The following is a 23,987-nucleotide window of genomic DNA, read 5'->3' as shown; positions in this document are numbered from 1 at the left end:
ACATCCAGCATGCAGAGTCAATAACTGTTTGTACATACTGTCAAAAACCTGCGGTGAGTTTGATTGAACTTACCCAGAGCAGTGTGACTCGTCTTAAAGTCCCCATGCCTTTGCATAGTAGTGACAGACAGACAGACAGACAGATAAACAGACAGACAGATAGATCAACAGGCAGACGGACAAACAAGATGGTCGGACTCTGAGTGTGTTTTCTCTGAAGGTTTATTCTCACGTCCAAACATCCAGGTCCTCTCTCACACATATGTTCACCCTGCCTCCCACCCTGATCTCCCCTGCACAGCGAACCCCACGGCGCCCTACCAACAATCCCCTGGGGGCTCGCACGCCATTCCCTGGGAGCGCGGTGGTCTCCTTGGTAACATCGCTGCTTGACATACTGTAGAAACGCCATGGCAACATCGATCAACAAAATCATTGTTTGGTATTGCTTTTACACACGTGTGAAATTCGCACTTTGGCATATCAATAGGACAAGTAGCTGCTGATCAAGCACAAGTCAGGTGGTTCGTCTGTTGGCACAGAGAGCGTCAAATAGTTACAGTATGTGCAGGACAGTCTACCTAGACATGTACCCATCTGCACGCACACACACACACACGCACGTGCTCGCACACACCACAAATACCTAAACATTCATTCAGACATGCTTCCCAGAAGCAGTGAAATGGGTTAAATGTCCTAGACATTGTATAACATGATAGCAAACAAACAATAATACCATGTACCAACAATAATATTAGAATAATTATAGAATAAATCAAATACAAACAATAATAATATAGATACGGTCATAAACACTGACAATAAGGATAGGGGGGGGGGAGGTCATAGTAGTTATAACAACAGTGATATTCAAAACATAGTACCCTAGGTCAAACACATTAGCCTGAGGGCTAAAGCAGTCAGGCTTGATCAAGCCTTCCTTTTGTCTTCCTCTTATCCCTCGTTCACAACTGGAGGACGCTCCGGTCCTGGGTCCACCCCTCCACAGGCCCTGCTCCCCTGGCGACGTGGCCCAGGAGCAGGTGCCGTTTCCTGGGGTTCAGGTCTTGGCGTCTGGGCCCGGGGACTCCTGGGTGAGGAAGGAGGCACGGACCCTCTGGGCCTCAGAGACACACAGGTGGCCGAACGCCTTGTTGTACCAGTCTGGAGAGCGGCCCCTGCAGCAGACACACACACACACGATGTCAGGGTCGACCGCACACAAGCACTAGAACCCCCCCCCACACACACACACACACACACATACACACACAGGATCAATCACAGACTGACCTACTGGAAGACAGAGGAGACAGTCGCTCGGAGACACACACATTCACACACAGACACACCCACCCACTCACACACACACCCACACTCACACACACACCAGATCGCGTACCTCAGGTCCACTCTGCAGATGTGCGTGAGTTTAGTCTTCCCACTTCCGGAGGGTTCTAGAAGGTACTGGGCCTCCAGAACCACTCCTCTCACCGCTCCCATGGGCGGGTTGTCCTCGTGGTCCACGGACACACACACCAGCGCACAAGAACCCTTACCCAGCTCCGAACGCCAGGACCTGAGACACAGGCAGACACGCAGTCAGCACACACACACACATTGATTTGACTTTAGCAGTATTTCCTTTTCACATTATAATCATTTGTTTATAGAAGAGTCCATTCTAGACTATTCTCTGTTTTAGCCGTCCAGGTGTGAGGGTTAAGGTACGGACCTCAGCACCATGTAGTCGGTGGTTGGGTGCGGAGCCATGCTCCGGAGGGAGTACTGATACACGTCAGTCTGTGTGTCCAGCGCTTCCAGAACCTTCTCCTGCAGTACGTCACTCTGCCACAGGGGGCGCTCTCGGAGGAGGCGCTGCAGCACCTCGCCGGGAGGGGCCGCCACCTCTAGAGTCACTCGCCACCGCCGCAGAGGGTTCCCGTCCTCCACCTGCAGTCACACACACACACACACACACACAGACACACACACACACACAGACACACAAACACACAGACATTACATTTACATGTAGTCATTTAGCAGACGCTCTTATCCAGAGCGACTTACAGTAAGTACAGGGACATTCTCCCCCCCCCGAGGCAAGTAGGGTGAAGCGCCTTGGCCAAGGACACAACGTCATTTTTCACGGCCGGGAATCAAACCGGCAACCTTCTGATTAATTGCCCAATTCCCTAAGCGCTCAACCATCTGACCCTCTAGACACACACACACACACACAAGGGGTATTCTACAGGTAAGCAGGTGATTGTGCGTGTATTTATGTGAGTGTGTGTGTGTGTGAACATCTCACCTTCTTGGACGCCAGCTCGGTCTGGTCGCTGGCGGGCCGAGAGACCCAGGCTTTGCCCTTGTCTTTGGCCTCCTTCAGCAGGGTCTGGACCAGAGCCTCCAGGTGTGTGTGATAGGAGCCCTCCTCCTCCTCCTCCTCCACCTCCTCCACCTCCTCCACCTCCGCCTCCTCCTCATGAGCCTTACACAGCTCCTCCAGCGGGGGCGCCAGCAGCTCCGCCTCCATGTAGGAGTTCCTGGACTGGGTCACCATCTCCTCCGGGATCTGAACCAACATCCATAAGAAGGTAAGCACAGGAAGGACATACAAACAACCAAATTTTGTTTTTTCTCTCCACATAAAATACTAACTGTAACCATCCAGGCATGCGGGTGAAAGCCAAACAGGCCCTCTTTAGTATAGACGGACAGAGATCAGGTTTTATCTATCTAAATCTCGAATTGCTGCCAATACACCCGCCTCTCATATATCAAATTCACTGTTAGAGTGTTACAGTAGAGTACAGATAGAGTGTACTTTGAGTAGAGTCAACTTGTAAATACAGTGACAGTATAGCTGGAGCCTGACTGGGGTGTGAGCAGTCCCCCTCGGGGCCCCAGGGGACTGACCTGGAACAGGTACTGGCTCTCTGTGATCATGTGGGCCAGGCCCTGGGTGGCTGCCAGGTTCTCACTCAGGTCCTTCTGGTCGGGCTGGCCTGTGGCGTACTTCCTCTGGATCGACCTATGGGAGGAGAGAAGAGGCGGAAGGTTCCAGATGAAGACGTCAGGTCCCGTATGGATGACGGTGAGCGCGTGGGTGAGCCCGTGCAGATGGGTGGGTGGGTGTGAATTTAGTGCCGTCGTGCCGGCACGTGTACCTGCAACTGGATGTGAGTGCATGGATTTGTGTGTGCGTGTCCACCTGTGTGTGTGTGTGTGTGTACCTGGGCGACAGGATCTCGTTCTTCAGGATGTTGAGGTGGAACAGAGAGGGCCCCAGGCACACGGCCAGGTTCATGGCCGTCATCTGGTTCTCCTCCACAAAGGAAGTGACGTCGTGCAGGAAGTAGAGCAGCGTCTGGAGGACCTGCCGGTTCTCGTCCGACATCAGCAAGATGGCCGCCCGCACGGCCTGCAGTCGCTGCTCCTTCGGGACGTCTGCAGACGGGGACATGGTGACGCTACGTCAGTGCTCTGCCCGCCATATTCCGCATTAGCTAAGGGATGCTTTGCGTTTAGGTGGTATTTGAGACTGGAAGAACTCCTACAGTAAACTAATTCCGCATCGCACAAGGTGCAAACAACCTTAGTCTTGTCGAGGTTTCCATTGGGAAGCTTCTTAAAAGTAAATTTTCCCTGAAGCAAACCAGGCGGCTTCATAGCTGCATCCATGTTAGCACGTCACGTTTGATGTGGTAATCTCATACACAAGGCATACACACAGGTTAGAAGAAGTGAAAGTCATCATAGCTTGCGTAGTACAGACCCAGCTCCCAACCCAACTTTGAGAATAGATTAACGCCCGATAAGAGGCTAACGCTAAAGCAGCACGTTAACGCCGAAAACGGCCCACCACTAGTGTTTACACATATGTGTGTGTGTGAGCTCTTACACTGGTAAATATGCAGGAAGGTCTCCCCCAGCTTGCTGGTCAGCAGTGGCTCCGGCAAGTCTCTGAAGAACTGTTTGACCATGTCGGCGACATCGTAAGCTGACTGGTCCTCGTAGCTGACGCCGTCCGGCGACAGCTCACACTGCTGCCTCAGCGCCTGGATACGAGACTTCACCCCCGACTTACGGAACAGGCCCACCTGAGGGAGGGAGGAGAGGGAGGGGAGGGAGGGGAGGGAGGAGAGGGAGGGAGAGAGGGAGGGAGGGAGGGAGGGAGGGAGGGAGGGAGGGAGGGAGGGAGGGAGGGAGGGAGGGAGGGAGGGAGGGAGGGAGGGAGGGAGGGAGGGAGGGAGGGAGGGAGGGAGGGAGGGAGGGAGGGAGGGAGGGAGGGAGGGAGGGAGGGAGGGAGGGGAAGAGGGAAGAGGGAAGAGGGAGGGAAGGAGACGTTGGGGGGGGGGTTATTTGGCGAAAAAGAAGGAGAGGAGGGTTGAGTGAGAGTGTGTGTTTGCGTGTATAAACTCAGTCCACACACAGTGTGTGTGTGTGTGTGTGTATCTGTGTGTGTGTGGACTGACCTGGTCCAGACAGTGTGAGCGGAGGTGGCTGAGGGCCTGCTGCAGACAGAGAGGGAGAGGATGAGAGCAGCGCTGCACGTGGACGATCAGAGGGACACCAAACACGCTCTTGTCCCTGTAGTCTGGAACCTTCATCCGCTTCATGAACTTGGGCACCGACCTGGGGGAGATGAGAGAATGTGATTGTGTGGGGTGGTGTGTTTCTGTGTCTTTGTGTCTGTGATGTGTCTGTGATGTGTCTGTGATTGTGTGTCTGTGTTTGTGTGTCTGTGATTGTGTGTCTGTGGGTGTGTGTCTGTGATTGTGTGTCTGTGATTGTGTGTCTGTGACTGTGTGTCTGTGATTGTGTGTCTGTGATTGTGTGTCTGTGATTGTGTGTCTGTGATTGTGTGTCTGTGATTGTGTGTCTGTGCCTGGTTGAATGTGTGTGTTTACTCACCATGTCCAGCCATGTTTGTTGGACATGGAGTATTTCTCCATGATGGCAGTGAGGCGGAGCAACGAGAACTTCTGCAGCAGGCTGAGCTGCCCGGCCGATTGGCTGCTGATCTGCAGCGAGGCACCTGATTGGCTGAGATGGTCGGACATTCGGAAGCTTGGCCATCGTAACCTGGAGACCAGTGAGGGTTTTTTTTTTTTATTAGAGAGCGTGTGTGACACAGGTGGGAGACACAGAGAGGGAAATAACAGCTACTATGAACTACGGGGGGAAAACCACCATGTATGTTCTAATTATACGGACATAGATTGTTTCCTCTCTTTGCGTGTCAAAACGACATCATCTGCTCGAAAGAGCATTCGTTTCGATTGGAATACGACGACAGGATGACTTCCTCCGCATCCCCCAGCTCCTCACCTTGGTCTGGTGAGCGACGCCCCCACTCCTGAATCCCTTCTCTCCCTGCTGGTCCCCGTGGAGTCGGTGTCGTTGAGCGACACCCCATCTCTCTCCCCCTCGCTGGGGGTGACCCTCTCCTCCCCGGCCTCCCCCTCCTCCCTGGCCTCCTCCCCCTCCCCCTCGGGCAGCACGCTCCGGCTCCAGTGGTCCACGATCTGCTGCAGGCCGCTCACGTGCTGGATGATGTCGTCCAGGTGGGGGAAGAGGTTGTCCTCGCGCTCCAGGTCCATCAGGTCGCCCGTGCTGGCGTAGAGGTGCGAGCCGGGCACGTTGTCGTACACGCTCACCCTGCTCCCGCGCGGCGCTCCGGGGCAGGGGGGCTTGGTCAGGGGCTTGCCCGGCCACGGCTCACCCTTGCCGGGGTGGAGGGGAGGGTCAAGGGTCCGGCTCTGGGGGTCCCTGTACCTGCTACTCCAGGACGTGGAGTGCTCGGGGCGGTCGGGGGACGGGGAGAGGCTCTCGATGGACAGGGCTTTGGGGAAGGTTCCGGGCTTGTGGTCTTTGGGGATGTGGATGAGCAGGTTCTCGTAGGAGCGGAACTGGGTTCTGCCGAACGAGTTCTTCCGCTCGGTTCTCCGCCCCTGCGAGGGAAGATCCAGGTCCTCCAGGTAGACGCTCCCTCGCTTGCCGGACGTCCGCCTCCTCCACACGCTCTCCTTCGCGCCGGCCGTGGCTGGGCCCGCCTGCGACGGGCCCTCGCAACCGTCGCCGCGGGAGCCGGAGGGCCGGCCGTCTTCGGATTGGTGCACGGGCTGAATGGGGTGATCCGATTGGTTGATGGGGGTGCAGTGGAGCGTCTGCAGCGCCAGAGGCTCCTCCCCCTGCAGGACGGGCCCGCTGATGACCATCGGCGGCCTCCGGCCCGAGCACTTCCTCCTGGAGGACGGCCCCCACGTCCGCATCATCTCCATGCGCCGCAGGAACTCCTTGGCCCGGTTGCGCCCGCTCTGCCCGCGGCGGCCGCTTTTGATGGGCAGGGAGTTGTAGTGGGGGAGGTGGTGGTCTCCGACCGGGCGGTAGGACGCGGCCAGGGACGCCATGGAAACAGAGTCGGGCATAGCGGAGGCGGAGTCTTCGCTGCGGAGCGAGGAGGCGTCGGTGGTCTCGGGCTCGCTGAGGTCGGTCAGGACGCTCTCGCTGCTCGCCGTGCTGCGGAGCCCCGCCCCCTGGCCCGGGGGGCTGCTCTCATTCGTCCCGTCCAGCAGGAAGTGCATGTCTTGTTGGCGGGACCAGCGACGGCTGCTCCACTCGAAGGTCCACCGCTTGCTGATGGCCAGCTGGTCATCCTCGTCTGAGTCGTCGGTCTGGGAGAGGGAGAGAGAGAGAGAGAGAGAGAGAGAGAGAGAGAGAGAGAGAGAGAGAGAGAGAGAGAGAGAGAGAGAGAGACAGAGACAGAGAGACAGAGGGAGAGGGAGAGGGAGAAGGGGAGGGAGAGGGAGAGGGAGAGGGAGAGGGAGAGGGAGAGGGAGAGGGAGAGGGAGAGGGAGAGGGAGAGGGAGAGGGAGAGGGAGAGAGGGAGAGGGAGAGGGAGAGGGAGAGGGAGAGGGAGAGGGAGAGGGAGAGGGAGAGGGAGAGGGCAATAGCACTGACTTGAGTATCTGTTCTTGAAAGAGGATGCCATTATCCTAGTCTGCCACCAGATGGCAACAGAAACAATAATTGCTGACTTTTCACAGACTAAGCTTCATTAAAAAACCCTGTTTACAGATATAGTCCTTCAACTTCAACAAATTCCGATGTCAGGGCTGAGGATTTATTCAAATAGAATTTTGTCACTGTGAAAATCGAAACGATAGATATAACATGAGGAAATTCTGCTTCCAATCATCATGCCAGACATGACAAATGTATGCTTCTGTGACAATACTGTCTACCAAATACAACCAGTCAACTAGGTATAGCTCAGCGGTACAGCATTTGACAGCAGACCACGAGAATTCAGGTTCACACCCTCCCAGCATGTTAATACAATAACAGCTTCTGCTCAATTCAAATGAATAGACGATCTGTGTCTCACACACACTGCCGTTTCTCACCTTCTTCCTGGGGTGGCCGACGTCCAGTTTCATGGAGGAACACTTGTTCAGGGTGTTGAGGCGTCTGAAACACACACACACACACACACACAGTCCTGGTGTTCAACACAGCGCCGGCTGGTAAGGCCTCTTCCTCTGTCTTCTATTCTTCTGACTTCTTTATCACTCTGTCTCTTTCCTTCTCTCTTTCCCTGTCCCTGGCCCTGCCTCTCTCCTTCATCCCTCCCTCCCTCCTTTCCTCCTACTCCTCCTCTTCTTTGAAGTGAGGGCGAGAATCTCTTTTCTCATCCTCCTCTGAGGGATCCTCACCCCGGGAGGGTGCCACGCTCACCCCGGGAACGCCTCTCCTGTCTCCCCCCTCTCTGTCCTCCCCCTCCTGTCCCCCCCCCCCTCTCTGTCCTCCCCCCTCCTGTCCCCCCCCCCTCTCTGTCCTCCCCCCTCCTCTCTGTCCTCCCCCCTCCTGCCCCCCCCCCCTCTCTGTCCTCCCCCCTCCTGCCCCCCCCCCCTCTGTCCTCCCCCCTCCTGCCCCCCCCCCCTCTCTGTCCTCCCCCCTCCTGTCCCCCCCCCCCCTGTCTCCACCAATCTGCATTATTGACTTTGAGAGTGTTTGTGTGCACGTGTGTACATATGTGTGCATACATGTGTCTCTTTGTGTGTGTGTGTGTGTGAATAGAATAGCAGTGTGTGTCTGTGTGTATCTGCATGTGTGTGCGCGTGTGTTTTATGGTACCACAGTCCGTTCTCAGGGGGTGTAATGCGTACTCTCTGACAGGGTAGCTGTCAGAAGTCCCTAACGCTATCATTACCACACCCTGCCCACTCAGAGACAGACAGGGGGAGGGAGGGGGAGGGAGAGAGGAGAGGGGAGGAGAGGGGGGAGGAGAGGAAGAGAGGAGAAGAGAGAGGGGAGAGGGGAGGAGAGAGAAGGGAGAGGGGAGGAGAGAGAAGGGAAAGGGTGAAAAGGAAAAAAAAGGAGGAATCCTAATGGTGGAGTGGAGGGAGACTTCATATAACACACGGACATCTGTTGGTGTGTGTTGACCCCCCTGGACCCCCCTGGACCCCCCCCCCCTGGACCCCCCCCCCCCCCCCCTGTGGGCTGCTGCTCTTTGATGGATCAGAGGACGGCAGAGAGGGGGTGGGGGTGGCGGCTGGGGCAAGGCTGGGGGGGGCGTGGGGGGCAAGATCAAAGTGGCACTGCAGATACAAATATATACTGTCCAGTTTACATTGCATATCTACTTGGTTTTTGATAACTTTCCTAGCAGTATGTAGTAAAATGTTCCCTCAATTTCTTGTTTTCTTTCATTTTGTAAGGAAAGAGATTTATTCAAACTGCACTGGTCGGCGATGTAATTTGTTACAGCAATTACTCATCTGCTTTTAAAGAGGCATTTCTGTTTTTTATGACTATTTTCCCCCGTTGGTGCTGCTGAGGGCGGTTTGTTAAAGACCTCGCTCAGCAGTCTGAGTCTGACAGAGGGGGGGGGGGGCGCGCGGGGGGGGAGGGGGGGTCCAATCACACACAGCAAGAAAGAGAGAGATGGAGGGAGGGATGTGAGGGGGAAAGCAGAAGGCAGGCCCAGTGAGAGAAGGATTGGGGGGGGGGGGGGATCAGACGGACGGTGAAGGTGATGACGCCTCCTCACCTGCACAGCGGCTCCACCAGGTCCCTGTCCAGGAAGTCATGGTCCCTCCTCACAGAGGTGATGTCTATGGGGAACTGGGAATCTGGGAGGGGGGGGTGGAGGGTAGGGGTGGGTGGGGGGAGGGTGGGTGGGTGGGTGGGAGTGAGAGGGAGGGTGTACTGGTTAATGATTGTCAGCAGTAAAAGGTTGATATAGTCTCTGATGGCGTGCCATCTGGTACAGTTCTCGTGTTTATGACTTCTCTGTTTCGGGGTAATGAGCTTCACACACACACACACACATACATACATACACACACACACATACATACACACACACACACACACACACACACATACATAGCCTTACAGACTGCTGGAAACACTTCATAAAGTAGACAACTATCTGTCCAAGACATTTTGAATGAAGTGTGGGTGTCTATTTGTGTGTGTGTGTGTTGGCAAAGTACAGGCCTCACATGCAATAGGCCGACCACAGAAGCCAAGAGAGGCGCACGGTCCTGCAGGCTGCAGTAACCCCCTATTACAGCGACCGTGTGTGGAGCTGCAGGATGGAAATAGTCATTTCTTAGATTACGGGGGCTGTTTCCTGTTTGTGCCCCGGCGTATAAGGACCAGAGGAGCAGCATCAGAACTGCTCTCTGCTTTCCCCTCGAGGGGGTGAGAAGAGTGAGAAAGACAGAAAGAAAGAAAGAAAGAAAGACAGAACGAAAGAAAGAAAGAAAGACAGAAAGAAAGAAAGAAAGAAAGAAAGACAGAAAGAAAGAAAGAAAGAAAGAAAGAAAGAAAGACAGAAAGAAAGAAAGAAAGAAGGAAAGAAACTAAAGAAAATAACTTGGTGCCCTTGTCCCCATTCCTGAATGTGGGATGAGAGAGAAAAGACAAAGAAGAGAGAGAGAGAGAGAGAGAGAGAGAGAGAGAGAGAGAGAGAGACAGAGAGAGAGAGAGAGAGAGAGATCAAAAGAGAGGGACGAGATAGAAGAGAGGAGAGCGGAGACGGTAGGGGCTACAGCAGGGATAACAAGGCCTTTCCCATGACCCCTCCTTCTGGACAGGAACTAGCCCCTGGAAATAGCCGGGACCAGCCCAGGACCGAGAGGGGGAACGGGGGGAGGGACGGAGGGATGGAGATAGAGAGACGGAGATGGAGGGGAAGGAGGGGGAACTGGCTGGACTCTTGAAGTGACCCAGCTGGACGGAGGCTTGAGTGTGTGTACAGTATGTGTAAGTGCGTCTGAGTGTGCCTTTACCTTCATAGAGCTGGGCGTATTGTGGAAACCCTGCTGCTCTGAGCCAATCACAAGCCTCCTTCGCCTCGATCTCTGAAAATCAGGAGGCAAAGTTTTGCAATAGAAGCAAGGAACAATGCTTGAATGTTTTCAACAGTCATAAACAGTTAGGGTGAGTTAGTGTGGTATATATATATATATACACATATACAAAGACATCTTAAACAAACATGTTCATGTCTCATATTGAACCTGATCCCTGAATATCAAAATCTCTGATGCTGGACTTCATTTGACCTGGTGAACCCTCCAGGAGGAGAGCGGAGCTAAGAGCAGCGTGTGAGAGCAGAGAGTGTGTGAATCGTGTCATCTCTGGAAGTCCGTCATTCCAGTGTGTGTGTGTGTGTGGGGGGGAGTGATTCCCAAATGGTCGTGTAATTCCACTGGGAATGTCGCTGGAATGCTGTGACGGAACACGCCGGACAGAAATGACGTATTTCTCTGAAGAGAAATGCCCCGGAAAATATGCATTCACTGATATGGATATATCTATAAAAAAAATGTCTATTTCTACTATCTATTTAAATGTTATTCTATTTGAGATACGAATGTATTTGCATAGAATGTTAGGAAGTGTAAAAACTCATTGGTACGTACAGGCAAAACCAGTATTTAACTGATAAACAAAACATTTAACTTATGTGGACTACGGAGTTTCGTAGCCATATGCATCATAGGAAAAATACCTTTAGTCTCCCACAGTGTCCGTGTTCTACTGTGAAGGAGCAAACTTCATAGATGCAACGCACGACACCACACCCCATCACCAGCTCCAGCCAGCACTGTGGCTGCCTTCCACTCGCCATCTTTGACTTTACTACTTTTTTCCGCTGGCACGAGTATTGCCCACACAGCTAAACTGCCAACCCGCTCGCTCTAGTCTGGAAGGTGTGTGTGTGTGTGTGTCTTTATGAGTAAACACTGAATAAAAAAAACCAGCGAGGCATTTTGCTGACAGCAATACTCGGGTGATTACAACCACAGTAATCCAGCTCATGCAGACATGTTCAGACACACATACACAAGCACATGCACAAGGGCAAAAAGCATTCGTCATTCTAATTTTGAAAAACACCATCCAAATGTTGGTAATCAACCCCCCCCCCCCACCACCACCCCCCGCACTGATCACGGAGTGGGAATAATTCAAAGCGTGTGGAGAATGGCCAACACTACGACAGTTCGAACGTCTTCACGATCATTCATCTCCATTCCAGAGTCATCATCTGTCGAGTTATCTCCATTCTAGAACCCTCCCCACAGAGTCATCTCCATTCTAGAACCCTCCCCACAGCGACATCTCCATTCTAGAACCCTCCCCACAGCGACATCTCCATTCTAGAACCCTCCCCACAGCGACATCTCCATTCTAGAACCCTCCCCACAGCGACATCTCCATTCTAGAACCCTCCCCACAGCGACATCTCCATTCTAGAACCCTCCCCACAGCGACATCTCCATTCTAGAACCCTCCCCACAGCGACATCTCCATTCTAGAACCCTCCCCACAGCGACATCTCCATTCTAGAACCCTCCCCACAGCGACATCTCCATTCTAGAACCCTCCCCACAGCGACATCTCCATTCTAGAACCCTCCCCACAGCGACATCTCCATTCTAGAACCCTCCCCACAGCGACATCTCCATTCTAGAACCCTCCCCACAGCGACATCTCCATTGTAGAACCCTCCCCACAGAGACATCTCCATTCTAGAACCCTCCTCAGTGCTGAGCCCTCTCACTCCCAGGGTCATCCTGACAAGAACAGACAGGGACAAGCTGAATGAAAACATTCTTCTGCCCACCAGCCAATCATCGCCCTCCGACAGATGAGAGAGGTCTGATGAGGAAACACACCACAATCCAACAATTACATCCCTTTCACAACATTCTCAGCATAACTCTTCTCTCTGTGACCCCCCCTGTCTCTCACGCTCTGAAAATAGACGCTGACAGGAGAGGAAAACAGGATGGGGATGAACGCACCATCCGCGGGTACAGACAGTTCTAATGTGAGAAAATGGAGAGAGAGAGAGCGCGCGAGAGAGAGGCGAGAGGGAGAGAGAGTGATGAGGGAGAGAGAAAGAAAGACAGAGGGACAGAGAGAGAGCGAGAGAGCGAGAGAGAGAGAAACAGAGAGAGAGAGAGAGAGAGAGAGAGAGAGAGAGAGAGAGAGAGAGACAGAGAGAAAGAGAGAGAGAGAGAGAGAGAGAGAGAGAGAGAGAGAGAGAGAGAGACAAAGACAAGAAAGAAAAACAGAACTCACTTGAAGTCCTCATAGTTCATTCATGGTATCACTGGCAAAGTGTTCCTGTCTCTCATGCTCCGGGTCAAAGTCTCTCTCCATCTCTACTGCACACCCACAATCAGGGTGCTCAGCCCTCACTCTACCAACGCTCTCCTTCTCTCTCTTTCTCCATCCCTCCCCCTATCCCTCTCGTCCTCTTTCCTTCTCTCCAACTTCTCTCCTTCTCTTCTGTTTACAACAGTCTCCTGCTCTTCTTGGCTCCCTGCTTCTCCCCCTTGCCTGTAAAGTCTATCTTTTTTTCTCTCTCTCTCTTCTCTGGCTTTCTGTTTTTCCTTTCCTTCTTTCTGTCTTCCCTCTCTCTTCCCTCACACTTACAGTTTCCCTCCGCGACTCCTCTCTTCTGTCCCCAAGTCTTCTCTGTGACAGTCCACTTTACTGCCAGTCACATTGCCCAGCCTCTCTCTCTCCTGCCCTCTGTCCTCCCTCCATCTCCACTCGCTCGGTTCTCCCTGCCTCGACACTCCTCTCCTGTCTCTCTATGCTGCTCTCTCCTCTTCCTCCTCCCTTGACAGAAGTCCCATCCTGTTTCCCTGTCCTCCTATTAAAACAGACTCCTCACATCCCTCCACCGACCGCAAATGTTACGTCATTTGTGTCCCTGAAAAAGCCCTTACTGACTGCCTATTACTGACTGCCTCTTACTGACTGACTCTCACTGGCTGATTCACTGGCTGACTCACTGACTGACTCACTGACTGACTCTTACTGACTGACTTGCTGATTGACTCTGGCTGACTAACTCTCACTGACTGACTCTTACTGACTGACTCTTACTGACTGACTCTTACTGACTGACTTATTGACTGACTAAGACCGAGAGAGACAGGGAGAGACAGAGAGAGGTAGGGGAGAGATATATGCCATGATTCCAGATATTGTTGAGTGTGATGTGAAAAACACTCCAGAGTTTCCAAAGCACAGAGGGGATTATGGGTAAGGAAGACAGCGCTCAATCGGTCAGTCCTGCTGCTGGTATGTGCGAGTGTGTGTGTGTGTGTGTGTGTGTGTGTGTGTGTGTGTGCGGAAGCAATCTACCACAGGCGTTCTGAATCCTTGCCCCTGCTGTCAGGGGCATGAAAGACTCCTATTCTTCCGAGCCGAATTTAATCAAGAGATTAATTGGAACACAAACATAGTGTGAAGTGGCCACCCAAACACACACACCCAAACACAAACACACTCCAGGCGGCTCATTCTACAGTCTCAAGCCTCTCCACCACCCCCACTTTTCATATCCCAGCATTCCTACGGAGAAAAAAAACGACAATAGGGGTGTCACGCAGGGGGCGTGGCAGGAGGGATGGAGGGAGAGATGGAGAGATGGAGGTATAGCTATCTATGTAGCTATGAGATGAGCTATAACAGTACACAAGTACTGTATATACCGTATTCTAGTTAGCTCTTAGCTATAGGAAATACATGCTGACACAGACACAAGTACATCCTGTTCTGTGCGGAGGGTTCCGCAGGACCAGTGACAGTGTGGGCCCTGATTACAGAGCACTGCAGTGCTGAGCTGCCCTGGATGCAGCTGACCAGTCAAACTGGATCGCTGCTGCTGGCGAAAAACACAAGTACAACAAAGAAAAATACACACGCACACACAATAGGACTCACTTACGGAGGAGGGTACACACATCCTCACACACACGCTTGCATATATGCTCTCATACACACACACGGTATCTGGACCCTGGCCACATTCCCACACAAGCTAAAACACTTAAGAGTCCATCTTTAGAGGTCACATGGTGAAAAGGAGGGGGAGGGAGAGAGGGAGAGAGGAAGGGATAGTAAGAGAGGGATGTGTTTTGGTTATGTTTACCAGAACATGGCCTTACGTCCGGTTTGGGATGACAGATATGATGTCATTCCCTTGGGCATCTACAGAGTTCTAACTTCCCGAATTTGTTTTGCGTACTAAAATTAATACTATGGAACTGTCTATGAGGGTGTGATGTTGAGTGCACATCTGCAGTTACTCCCTATTGTAAAATAAACAAGCAAACGGTGAATTTGATTATAACTTAGTTAACATTTCTGCAAGGTTAGATCTGGGAATTGTTTAAGGAAGGAAGACAGACAGACAGACAGACAGACAGACAGACAGACAGGAAGGAAGGAAGGAAGGAAGGAAGGAAGGAAGGAAGGAAGGAAGGAAGGAAGGAAGGAAGGAAGGAAGGAAGGAAGGAAGGAAGGAAGGAAGGAAGGAAGGAAGGAAGGAAGGAAGGAAGGAAGGAAGGAAGGAAGGAAGGAAAATCCCAACAGGATCTAGAGTCTCTGCTCTCTTGGCTGTTTTCCACCAGAGGGCAGTCATGAGCTGTAGTCAGACTACTAACCCACACCTTCAATAGAGTTCAGCTGGGATATCTGGTAGGTAACAGTGCCCTAACCTAAACCTTAAATAGGTGTTTCACAACAAGCATTGACGATACAAATAAAAAACCTGCCTATTTCAGAGGCAGGTTCATTACCAGGTCATTGAGTTCTCCTTTCATGGCTTCATTCCATGAACCAGCTGCGGTTTGAGTGTGTGTGTGTGTTTGTGTGGGAGTGTGAGCGTGTGTTTTACTATTTCAAATGTTTTACTATTTCAAATAAAGCATTGTGATGTATCAAGAGTTCTAAAAGTAGAAACCTGCATCAATAAAGATGTTAAAGCAGGAAATTCTCTCAAATAGACATGACATCATCCTATTGCGGAAGCACACTGTAGGAACTCAAGCAACAACACACACCCTCTCCCACTGTCTCTTTCTCACTCTCTCCCCCTCTCTCTTACTCTCCATCCATCTCCCTCCCTCTCTTTCACTCTCTAATTTACATGTATTAGCAGACACTCTTATCCACAGCAACTTACAGTAGGGACAGGGACATTCCCCCCCGAGGAAAGTAGGGTGAAGTGCCTTGCCCAAGCAAACAACGTCATTTAGCACGGCCAGAAATCTAACCGGCAACCTTCCAATAAATAGCCCAATTCATTAATCACTCAGCCATCTGACCCCCCCCCCCCATCTAAAACACCCATCCACAATCATTCAGAGTCCATGCCTGTCCACACTGACAGTCGGAGCTAAGAAGCAGAAGCCAAGCCAAGCAGATACAGACAGAACAGTTCCCTCAGAAGCAGCACCTGAACCTGAACACAAGACCTGACAGGCCCTCCTCCGTTCCTCCACCAACCTCCCCCGTCATCGAGGAATGTAGAAACAAGCATCAGACAAGTCGCCCCAAACCACCGGTGGCGCAGGGAACAGACAGGGAGCCCGCTCCAGTCACTCCCAGCCCGGGCCGTGATGGTGTACAGAGCGCTGAGTCATGACTTCTTTGACGGTTGTTTTCTTATTTATTCGTGGTTCTTGTCAGTCAGTGTTGCTGGAGAACTCCAGACATAGTTCTAGAGGGACTTAATCAGACCAGGAAAACACCGAAATATTTTGTCTATGCGTCACTGTCGCCTAGAACAGAAAGGACCCCTGTTGCTTGTGGGGGTGACTTGGGTAGGGGGGGCGGATCTGGGAGGGAGAGGTCCATATCAAACTTGAGGAAAACAACTTAAAGTGCTGAAGAAAGCCAGACGGATGGTTTTCATTGTTCGTAGGTCGAATACCTTCAAGAGGAACATTACACCTTCCCTTCCCTGGAGAAGGCGTTTACAGTAATACCATGGAACTCTCCGGCAAACCAACAAGTGTCTGGATGATAGATAGATAGATAGATAGATAGATAGATAGATAGATAGATAGATAGATAGATAGATAGATAGATGCCCTTTAGTGTTATTCCAACACCAGCACGAACTACAACATAAAATCATTCCGTAGGCCCAAAAATATCAGGATTATGTAACGGCCAATGACATTCCTGACATGACTGACAGCCAATCAGAACTGTAGAACTTGCTGCAGTTGAATGTTGCTGTGAGGGGCCACCATTTTGCCCTAGCAGACTGACAGGGACAGCAGAGCAAGCAGAGGCCCAAATCGCCATGGCAATTGTACGCCGACTGGACTGAGATGTGTCATCTCCGTGACGACCACGGGCGTTCCGCGACTGCACGTCAAACACAGCGGTACACAGGACAGGAAGTGTGGGAAGTGGTCATGGAACAGTGACATAGCAGAGCGATGAGAAAGTACAAAGAGAGGGAGAGAGGGAGAGAGAGTGAGGGGAAAAGGAAGGAAGAGAGAGAGATATAGAGGGAGGGAGGGAGGGAGGGAGGGAGGGAGGGAGGGAGGGAGGGAGGGAGGGAGGGAGGGAGGGAGGGAGGGAGGGAGGGAGGGAGGGAGGGAGGGAGGGAGGGAGGGAGGGAGGGAGGGAGGGAGGGAGGGAGGGAGGGAGGGAGGGAGGGAGAAGTGGAGAGAGAGACACACACAGAGAGAGAGGAGGACTCAGAGACAAGGCCCTGGGCCCTGGTATGGTCTGGTCTGGTCCCGTGTTCCAATCATGAGAGTTCCTGTGACCCACCAAGACAACAAAACCCTGTCTCTCTGTCTCCCCTCACGCCCTGTCTCTCTGTCTCCCCTCACGCCCTGTCTCTCTGTCTCCCCTCACGCCCTGTCTCTCTGTCTCCCCTCACGCCCTGTCTCTCTGTCTCCCCTCACGCCTCTCCAGCCAGAGAGGCCAGATGCGCCGAAGAGAAGGAGGGAGACATGAGAGAGATTAGACGAGAGAGAGAGAGAGACAGAGAGAGAGACAGAGAGAAAGACAGAGAGAGACAGAGAGACAGGCAAGAGATAAGGGGTGTGAGAGAGCACAGGAGAGACATTCGAGGGAGAGATCAGGGCACCACTGGATGGATGAGCTCCTGCAGTGTATTCCTCCATTCCTCACCCCTCCATCCCTCCACCAATCCCCCCCCCCTCCTCCATCCCTCAGACAAGGTCTCGTCCTCTACCTTGTTCCAGCCTCCTCAGCAACTGTTGCCGGGTGATGATGCGGGTGAGGCGCAGGGCGGAGCGACGACGGGGGGTGTGGCCCAGCCTCAGGTAGTACTCCTGGCAGTCAGGGGTCATGACCTCCAGACAGGACCTCTCGCTGTCGTTGTCAGCGGCGCTGTCCGTGACATCATCCAGCCACTCCATAACGGACGCTGTTTTCTTTGACTTTCTAACTCTCTCTATCCACAATATTTGACTCTCTCTCTCTCTCTGTCTCACTCTATTACGACAGTTGTATTTATTATCTGTCTTGCCACTTCTCTCTCCTATCAGTCGATTTCACTGTGCTGAGTACATCAAACTGTTTCCCCCATCGATCTGGCCGTCTCTCTGTCTCTCTCTCTCTTTGTCTCTCTCGCTCGCTCTTTGTCTCTTCCCCAGGCACGACCAGGAGCCGTCTGGACACTCCTTCGAAAATTCCTATCTTTATCACGCCCCTCTTGTGTGTCAAAGGAAAAATCTATCTCTCTCCCTCCCTCTCTCTCCTTCCCTCTCTCTCTCTCTCTCTCTCTCTCTCTCTCTCCCTCCCTCTCTCTCTCTCTCTCTCTCTCTCTCTCTCTCTCTCCCTCCCTCTCTCTCCCTCTCTCTCTCTCTCTCTCTCTCCCTCCCTCCCTCTCTCTCTCTCTCTCTCTCCCTCCCTCTCTCTCCTTCCCTCTCTCTCTCTCTCTCTCTCTCTCTCTTCCTCTCTCCCTCTCCCTCTACCTTCCCTTTCTCTCACCCTCTCTCTCTCTCTCTACCTCCCCTTTCTCTCACCCTCTCTCTATACCTTCCTTTCTCTCGCCCTCTCTCTCTCTATCTCCCTTTCTCTCTCCCTCCCCCTCTCTCTCCTCCGTCTTCCCTCAAAAGTTGCGACATTCGGAACACACACAACTCCTCACCTGTACTTCTGCACACACACACACCGGCCCGTAATTGCTCTACCTGTCTTTCTCCCAGCTGAAGTCCTCTTCACACACACACACACACATTCCTTCTCAGTTATCCGTCTGAGTCAAGGGAACACCAACAACCTCTCCTCGACCACGTCCTTCCTCTGGTCACATGACCCGCCGCTCAGCCAATGGGATGAGAGATCTGGGAACACTGCCCAGATGCTTGAACCAGAGCCAGGGACCTGCTTTTACCACTGCATGCCCTGTGTGTGAGATGGTGTGTGTGGGTGTGTGTGAGTGTGTGTATGAGTGAGCGTGTGGGTGTAGGTAATCTGGGGAGAAATGGACGTGGAAAAAACATCATCCTTAAGATCCTAAAATCTCCTACTGTGAGGGAGGGATTGCTTGAACAGTGAATGAGCCGGGGCTGTGGCCTGACCGCGGAGGCCCGGGTTTGAATCCGCCCCAGGCCCTTTGTTTGCATGGCTTCCCCTCTCTCTCCACTGCCTTTCCTGTCTACCTTGAAAGGAACCATCCGATAAATTATGTGAATGAGCTGGACCCTGGCATTGGTGTGGAGTGGCTCCAGGACAGGGCCTGGGCCTGAGTCTGGGCCTGGGCCTGGGCCTGGGTCTGGGTCTGGGCCTGGGCCTGGGCCTGGGTCTGGGCCTGGGCCTGGGCCTGGGCCTGGGCCTGGGTTTGGGCCTGGGCCTGGGCCTGGGCCTGGGCCTGGGCCTGGGCCTGGGCCTGGGCCTGGGCCTGGGCCTGGGCCTGGGCCTGGGCCTGGGTTTGGGTCTGGGCCAGGGTCTGGGCTTGGGCTTGGGTTTGGGTTTGGGCCTGGGCCTGGGTTTGGGTTTGGGTTTGGGTCTGGGCTTGGGCTTGGGCTTGGGCTTGGGTCTGGGTCTGGGCCTGGGCCTGGGCCTGGGCCTGGGCCTGGGCCTGGGCCTGGGCCTGGGCCTGGGCCTGGGTTTGGGTTTGGGTCTGGGCTTGGGCTTGGGCTTGGGCTTGGGTCTGGGTCTGGGCCTGGGCTTGGGTCTGGGTCTGGGCCTGGGCTTGGGCTTGGGTTTGGGTCTGGGCCAGGGTCTGGGCTTGAGGGGCTTAATCTGAAGATAAGCACTATTACAGACAAGGCCAGATTGTTTTACATGTAAACTCCAGGAAGAAAAACCTGCATGTCAGACTGTTATACAAGACCCTGATTCAGTTAAGGGTGGGAGAGGAAGAGGAGGGGTCTGCCTCACAAAGTAGGTCAGTGAGAAGTTAGTTTTAGGTTAACAGTCACGTAGACACACACACACAGACACGACACGCTTGTCACATTTAAATGCTCCAGAGAAGAGGTTTTAGGGCAGTCTTTGTAGTGTGTAGAACAGACTTGTTAGAGAGGTGAAGGTGACTGTGAAATGGGTCAGAAGTTCTTAGATCCGTGTACTAGAAAGTATGGGGAATTGTGGCATATGTGTGTGTATGTGTGCCTGTGTTTGTGTTTGGGTGGGGTCGTGTGTGTGTATGGGTGAGTAAAGTGCGGGGCAAATTCCTAGCTTTACTTATACCCCTACCACCAGGAATCCAGCAAACATAAAAATCCCATTCATTCGCGGATGTGTGAGAGTCTGTGTGCTGCCGGACACCTGTCACTTGAGAGGGTCGCCCTCTGGTGGTCACTTCTGACATCACAGCCATCAGACATGGAACTTGGCACTGCAGGCCGACATGAGAAATCAAACACCAAGGTGAACAGCTGTGTGTAGGAGAGATGGAGTAGCGTAGCTCACGATTGTGGCGGTGTCGTGGGGAGGTGATACTGTATCACAATAATGTATCCCGATGATGCAATCGCTCGATTTCCTCCAATCACAGTTGCAGTAGCTCAGGGGAGGAGGAACCTGGCTGTTCACTAGAACACTCATCCACTGTATGTGATAATGTAGTGATAATGTAGTGATAATGGCTGTCCAGATGATAGCAAAGATATCACGTGAATTTATGTTCAGATGTTCATCATTCATATTCATTAAATAGCCACTTTTATCCAAAACGATATACAAATAGTGTAGAAAGTACACAGGCAGATCAGAAGTGTGTGTTGCTAGACACACTAGTTTGGGCCATTCTGTGGTGTGACCCTCTCTTGTTTATCTGGTCTACTGAGAGACGTCTAAACAGGCTGAGAGCACAGGAGCCAGGCTGGATAGAGGCTTCGGGCTCGTCCTCAACACTAATGGTGTTCTGAGACAACCTCTAAACTTCCCAGGTTGTCTGTGAGCAGGCTGTGCAGTCATTTCACTTGGGTGTAAAGAGGTCAAGTGCATGGGGCCGGGGCTGGGGCAGGGGCTGGGACTGGGTGAGGCGCAGTGGTGGTAAGAGGGCGAGAGGTTAAGAGAGAAGGGAGAGATAAATGGGGAGATAGGGGTGGGAGAAAGCTAGAGGGTTGGAGAAGAGGGAAAGGGGGAGGGAGGGGCAGGGTGGAGAGGGAAGGAGGAGGAGGAGAAGGGGGGGTTCAAGTGAGAAACGCTACAGTAAGTGCTCTGTCAACCTGGTATGAATGCTCCGGTTCTACTGTGGCTGCTCTATATTCTTACCCTGCCTACGTGCCAACTATCGCATGTTCAAGCTGTGACTTGGCTAACAGTCAAATAATTCCTGCAACTGTTGTAGCCTAGGTCAGTTATCAATCATCAACACCCAAAAAAATAACGCGCATGATGTAGATGCCGTCAATTATTCACCTAACACAACACAGGCCGTTAGAAACCGTTTGCATGTTGATCCATGTCTCGGAACGCAACTACAACACGTAAACACAGCATCTGACTGCTTCACACTGCGTTTTATGGGCCGAGATCGCAGATGTGAATGGGGGGAATGTTAGGCGTTTAATTTGCTTAAGAGGCAGACATCTCAGTAATTACATTAAGCCGAGTAACGCAGACAGCTGCGGAAAAGGGAGAGAGAAAGAGGGGTTTCTGCACGGCGCAAAGCAGAACGAATACTGTAGTGTGACAAACCCTGGGAGCTCTTAAAAGTTGGCGCATTGACGACTTGTGAATCATTTGATTTCTTATGCAACGGACAGCTTGCTGTCATGTCATAGTTTCTACAGTCCCAACTAAAATATTACGCCTCTCAGTTTAGCGTTTGTTTGTGGTCTGTGACCACATCCGCACGAGCGTGCTTTCACAATAAGGACACTAAATTTGACTATGACCTTCCCAAAATATCAGCCCTTCAGCGGTGCACAGAACACAGGCTATTCACACGCAGACAATACTCTTGCCTGACGACAAATGTGACTGTTTTACTCAAATATTAATTTGAGAATACAGATATTTTAAATAACCTTTAACGACTTTTGAGTTCATTTGTTGACGCTGAGTGACACTGACCTGCCAGACGTCTTTCCCGCACATTCCTCCACAGAAGATCCCAAGCCTTGGACGTGGAGTCCCGCAGCTGCTCGCTGATAGACCGCCGCAGCTGGAGCTTGGCTGATTTTCGCTTCGTGGTCATTATGAACACGGGCACATAATAAAAGACCAGTGCGACCTGGCTTCCATTCACAACCTCACTCAAAAGAAAACGTTATCCCGTTATTCCCGTTGCTTAGCTGAACGGGACTCTGCGCGCCGGCTGCCGCAATTGTCGTCACCAGCCCGCTCGCTTGTTCTCGGGCGCTGCGTCAACTAGCTGCACCAAGTATTAGTGCGTGCCTCAACATATCACCTACATTAAAGATACATTAACTTGTTCGTTTGCCTTATTGATAACCCATCCTTATATTCCTTATGGTTTTCGGACGTCGGGTGTTTCCGGCCAGCCTGTCATGCAGACACGAAGGCAGGCGAGTTCTCATATGTTACTGCCAGATGTGTTGGTGTGGTGTACAAGTTTCCCCGTCAGACTGCTGCAGACTCTCCCTCTCTCTCCCTCTCTCTCCCTCTCTCTCCCTCTCTCTCCCTCTCTCCCCCTCTCCCTCTCTCTCCCTCTCCCTCTCCCTCTCCCTCTCCCTCTCCCTCTCCCTCTCCCTCTCCCTCTCCCTCTCCCTCTCCCTCTCCCTCTCCCTCTCCCTCTCCCTCTCCCTCTCCCTCTCTCTCTCTCCCTCTCTCTCTCCTTTCTGGCTCCAGTAACTCTTAAACCTTCAGAGATACATGTTCTCTATGTTGTTTCTATATTGCCCCTGTCGTCCCCAAGAGCTGACACAGCTGTCAGTACAGCCCACAGGTGATCCCAACCACACTCCTGTAGGGTTGACGTGTGCAAATGCGAGGGGTTAGAGTGAAAGTGTGTTGTGTGTGCGTGCGGAAGAGAAAGACAGAGAATGTGTGTGTGGGTGTGTGTGTGAGAGGTAAACGTGTGTGTGAGAGAGAGCGAGCGTGAAGTGGGTTTAAAAGAGAGAGAAAGTGAAAGTAGGTAAGAGAGAGAGTGAAAGGGTGTGCGAGAAAGAGAGAGAGAGAGAGAGAGAGAGGGTGAAAGTGTGTGTGTGAGTGAGTGATAAATCAACAGGACCAGAGCGTGTGCTGTGTTGCGTGTGTGCTGGACAGAGGGACGTGGGGCAGGGGAATGGCATCCTGCTCTGCTGTTATCCCTGGAATGCCAGGAGGAGCAGAGATCAGGAGACCCAGGGGAGTGATCCTCAGCTGCTGTCTGCCTGTTTGCCTGCCTGCCTGCCTGCCTGCCTGCCTGCCTGTCTGTCTGTCTGTCTGTCTGTCTGTCTGTCTGTCTGCCTGTCTGCCTGTCTGTCTGTCTGTCTGTCTGTCTGCCTGCCTCTCTGCCTGCCTGTCTGCCAGTCTGCCAGTCTGCCTGTCTGTCTGTCTGCCAGTCTGCCTGTCTGCCTGCCTGTCTATCTGCTCTCCTGTCTACCTCTGGCAGAGTGGGGGAGAGGGGAGGGGGTGTTCTAGTTGGCATGGCCTTCCTCTGTGAGTGTGTGTGTGTGTGTGTGTGTACGTGTGTACGTGTGCACGTCCTGTCCTGTTTGTGGTGTCGGGTTTGGGTCTGGCGCAGAAGACAGATTTGTCACTGCAAAACCGTCCTCCAGGCAATGCTTCTCAGAGCAGCACAGCCGACCTCTGTGAGAGTTCCTGCCCACCGGGGATGACCGAGGACGCAACTATCAGCAGTCCACAGGTTCCTGCTTCTGTTTGTCCACGTCGAAAATAAAGGTTGCAGGGACATCGAACACCAGTGTAGGAATGGGAAAGGGAATGATGTCTTACTAGTGTAGACATGAGCTGCTGACTGGATGTGTCGGGTTGGGGTGTGGACCCTAACCACCCAGCGCCCTGCCCTGCCCTGATCCTCCTCTCCCCTGCCCTCCTCCTCTGCCCTACCCTGCCCTGGGAGTCCAATATCGGCGCTGCTGGGGAAAGCCACCAGGTGATTTACAAGAGAGTGGCCCTGTTGGGACGGCTGGTGACATGAGGCGATGAGAGGAGAGGAAAGGAGAGAATGGAGACGGACAGGAAACGCCAAGGGGTTGAGAGGTGGAGAGCCATTTCTGGAAGCAGACATG

General features: G+C 52.7%; 1 protein-coding gene across 7 annotated transcripts in view; it reads right to left on the bottom strand.

Annotated features, from left to right (window-relative positions):
• Window positions 1-204: 204 nt before the first annotated feature.
• Window positions 205-23,987, bottom strand: part of LOC146246239 (stAR-related lipid transfer protein 13-like) — a 39,786-nt gene continuing 16,003 nt past the window's right edge. For 3 of the 7 annotated variants that reach the window (XM_084684343.1, XM_084684345.1, XM_084684348.1), the window contains exons 4-16: window positions 10,320-10,391; window positions 9,071-9,152; window positions 7,422-7,485; window positions 5,344-6,689; window positions 4,927-5,097; window positions 4,488-4,647; window positions 3,914-4,112; window positions 3,246-3,459; window positions 2,929-3,043; window positions 2,321-2,584; window positions 1,739-1,956; window positions 1,406-1,582; window positions 205-1,181 (exon numbers count right to left, since the gene is read on the bottom strand). In XM_084684343.1, the coding sequence (XP_084540469.1) occupies window positions 1,064-1,181; window positions 1,406-1,582; window positions 1,739-1,956; window positions 2,321-2,584; window positions 2,929-3,043; window positions 3,246-3,459; window positions 3,914-4,112; window positions 4,488-4,647; window positions 4,927-5,097; window positions 5,344-6,689; window positions 7,422-7,485; window positions 9,071-9,152; window positions 10,320-10,391 (3,200 nt within the window). In that variant the 3' untranslated portion in view covers window positions 205-1,063. Of the gene's footprint in view, window positions 1,182-1,405; window positions 1,583-1,738; window positions 1,957-2,320; window positions 2,585-2,928; window positions 3,044-3,245; window positions 3,460-3,913; window positions 4,113-4,487; window positions 4,648-4,926; window positions 5,098-5,343; window positions 6,690-7,421; window positions 7,486-9,070; window positions 9,153-10,319; window positions 10,392-12,624; window positions 13,190-17,563; window positions 18,075-21,864; window positions 22,379-23,987 lie in introns of those variants that run through there. The other 4 variants (XR_014734632.1, XM_084684347.1, XM_084684346.1 and 1 more) reach the window with 4 other exon arrangements.

The sequence above is a fragment of the Hypomesus nipponensis genome, chromosome 20, assembly GCF_054491055.1.
Source record: "Hypomesus nipponensis isolate SF chromosome 20, ASM5449105v1, whole genome shotgun sequence".
Taxonomy (NCBI): Eukaryota; Metazoa; Chordata; class Actinopteri; order Osmeriformes; family Osmeridae; genus Hypomesus; species Hypomesus nipponensis.
This window is presented reverse-complemented; position numbering and strand designations above follow the sequence as displayed.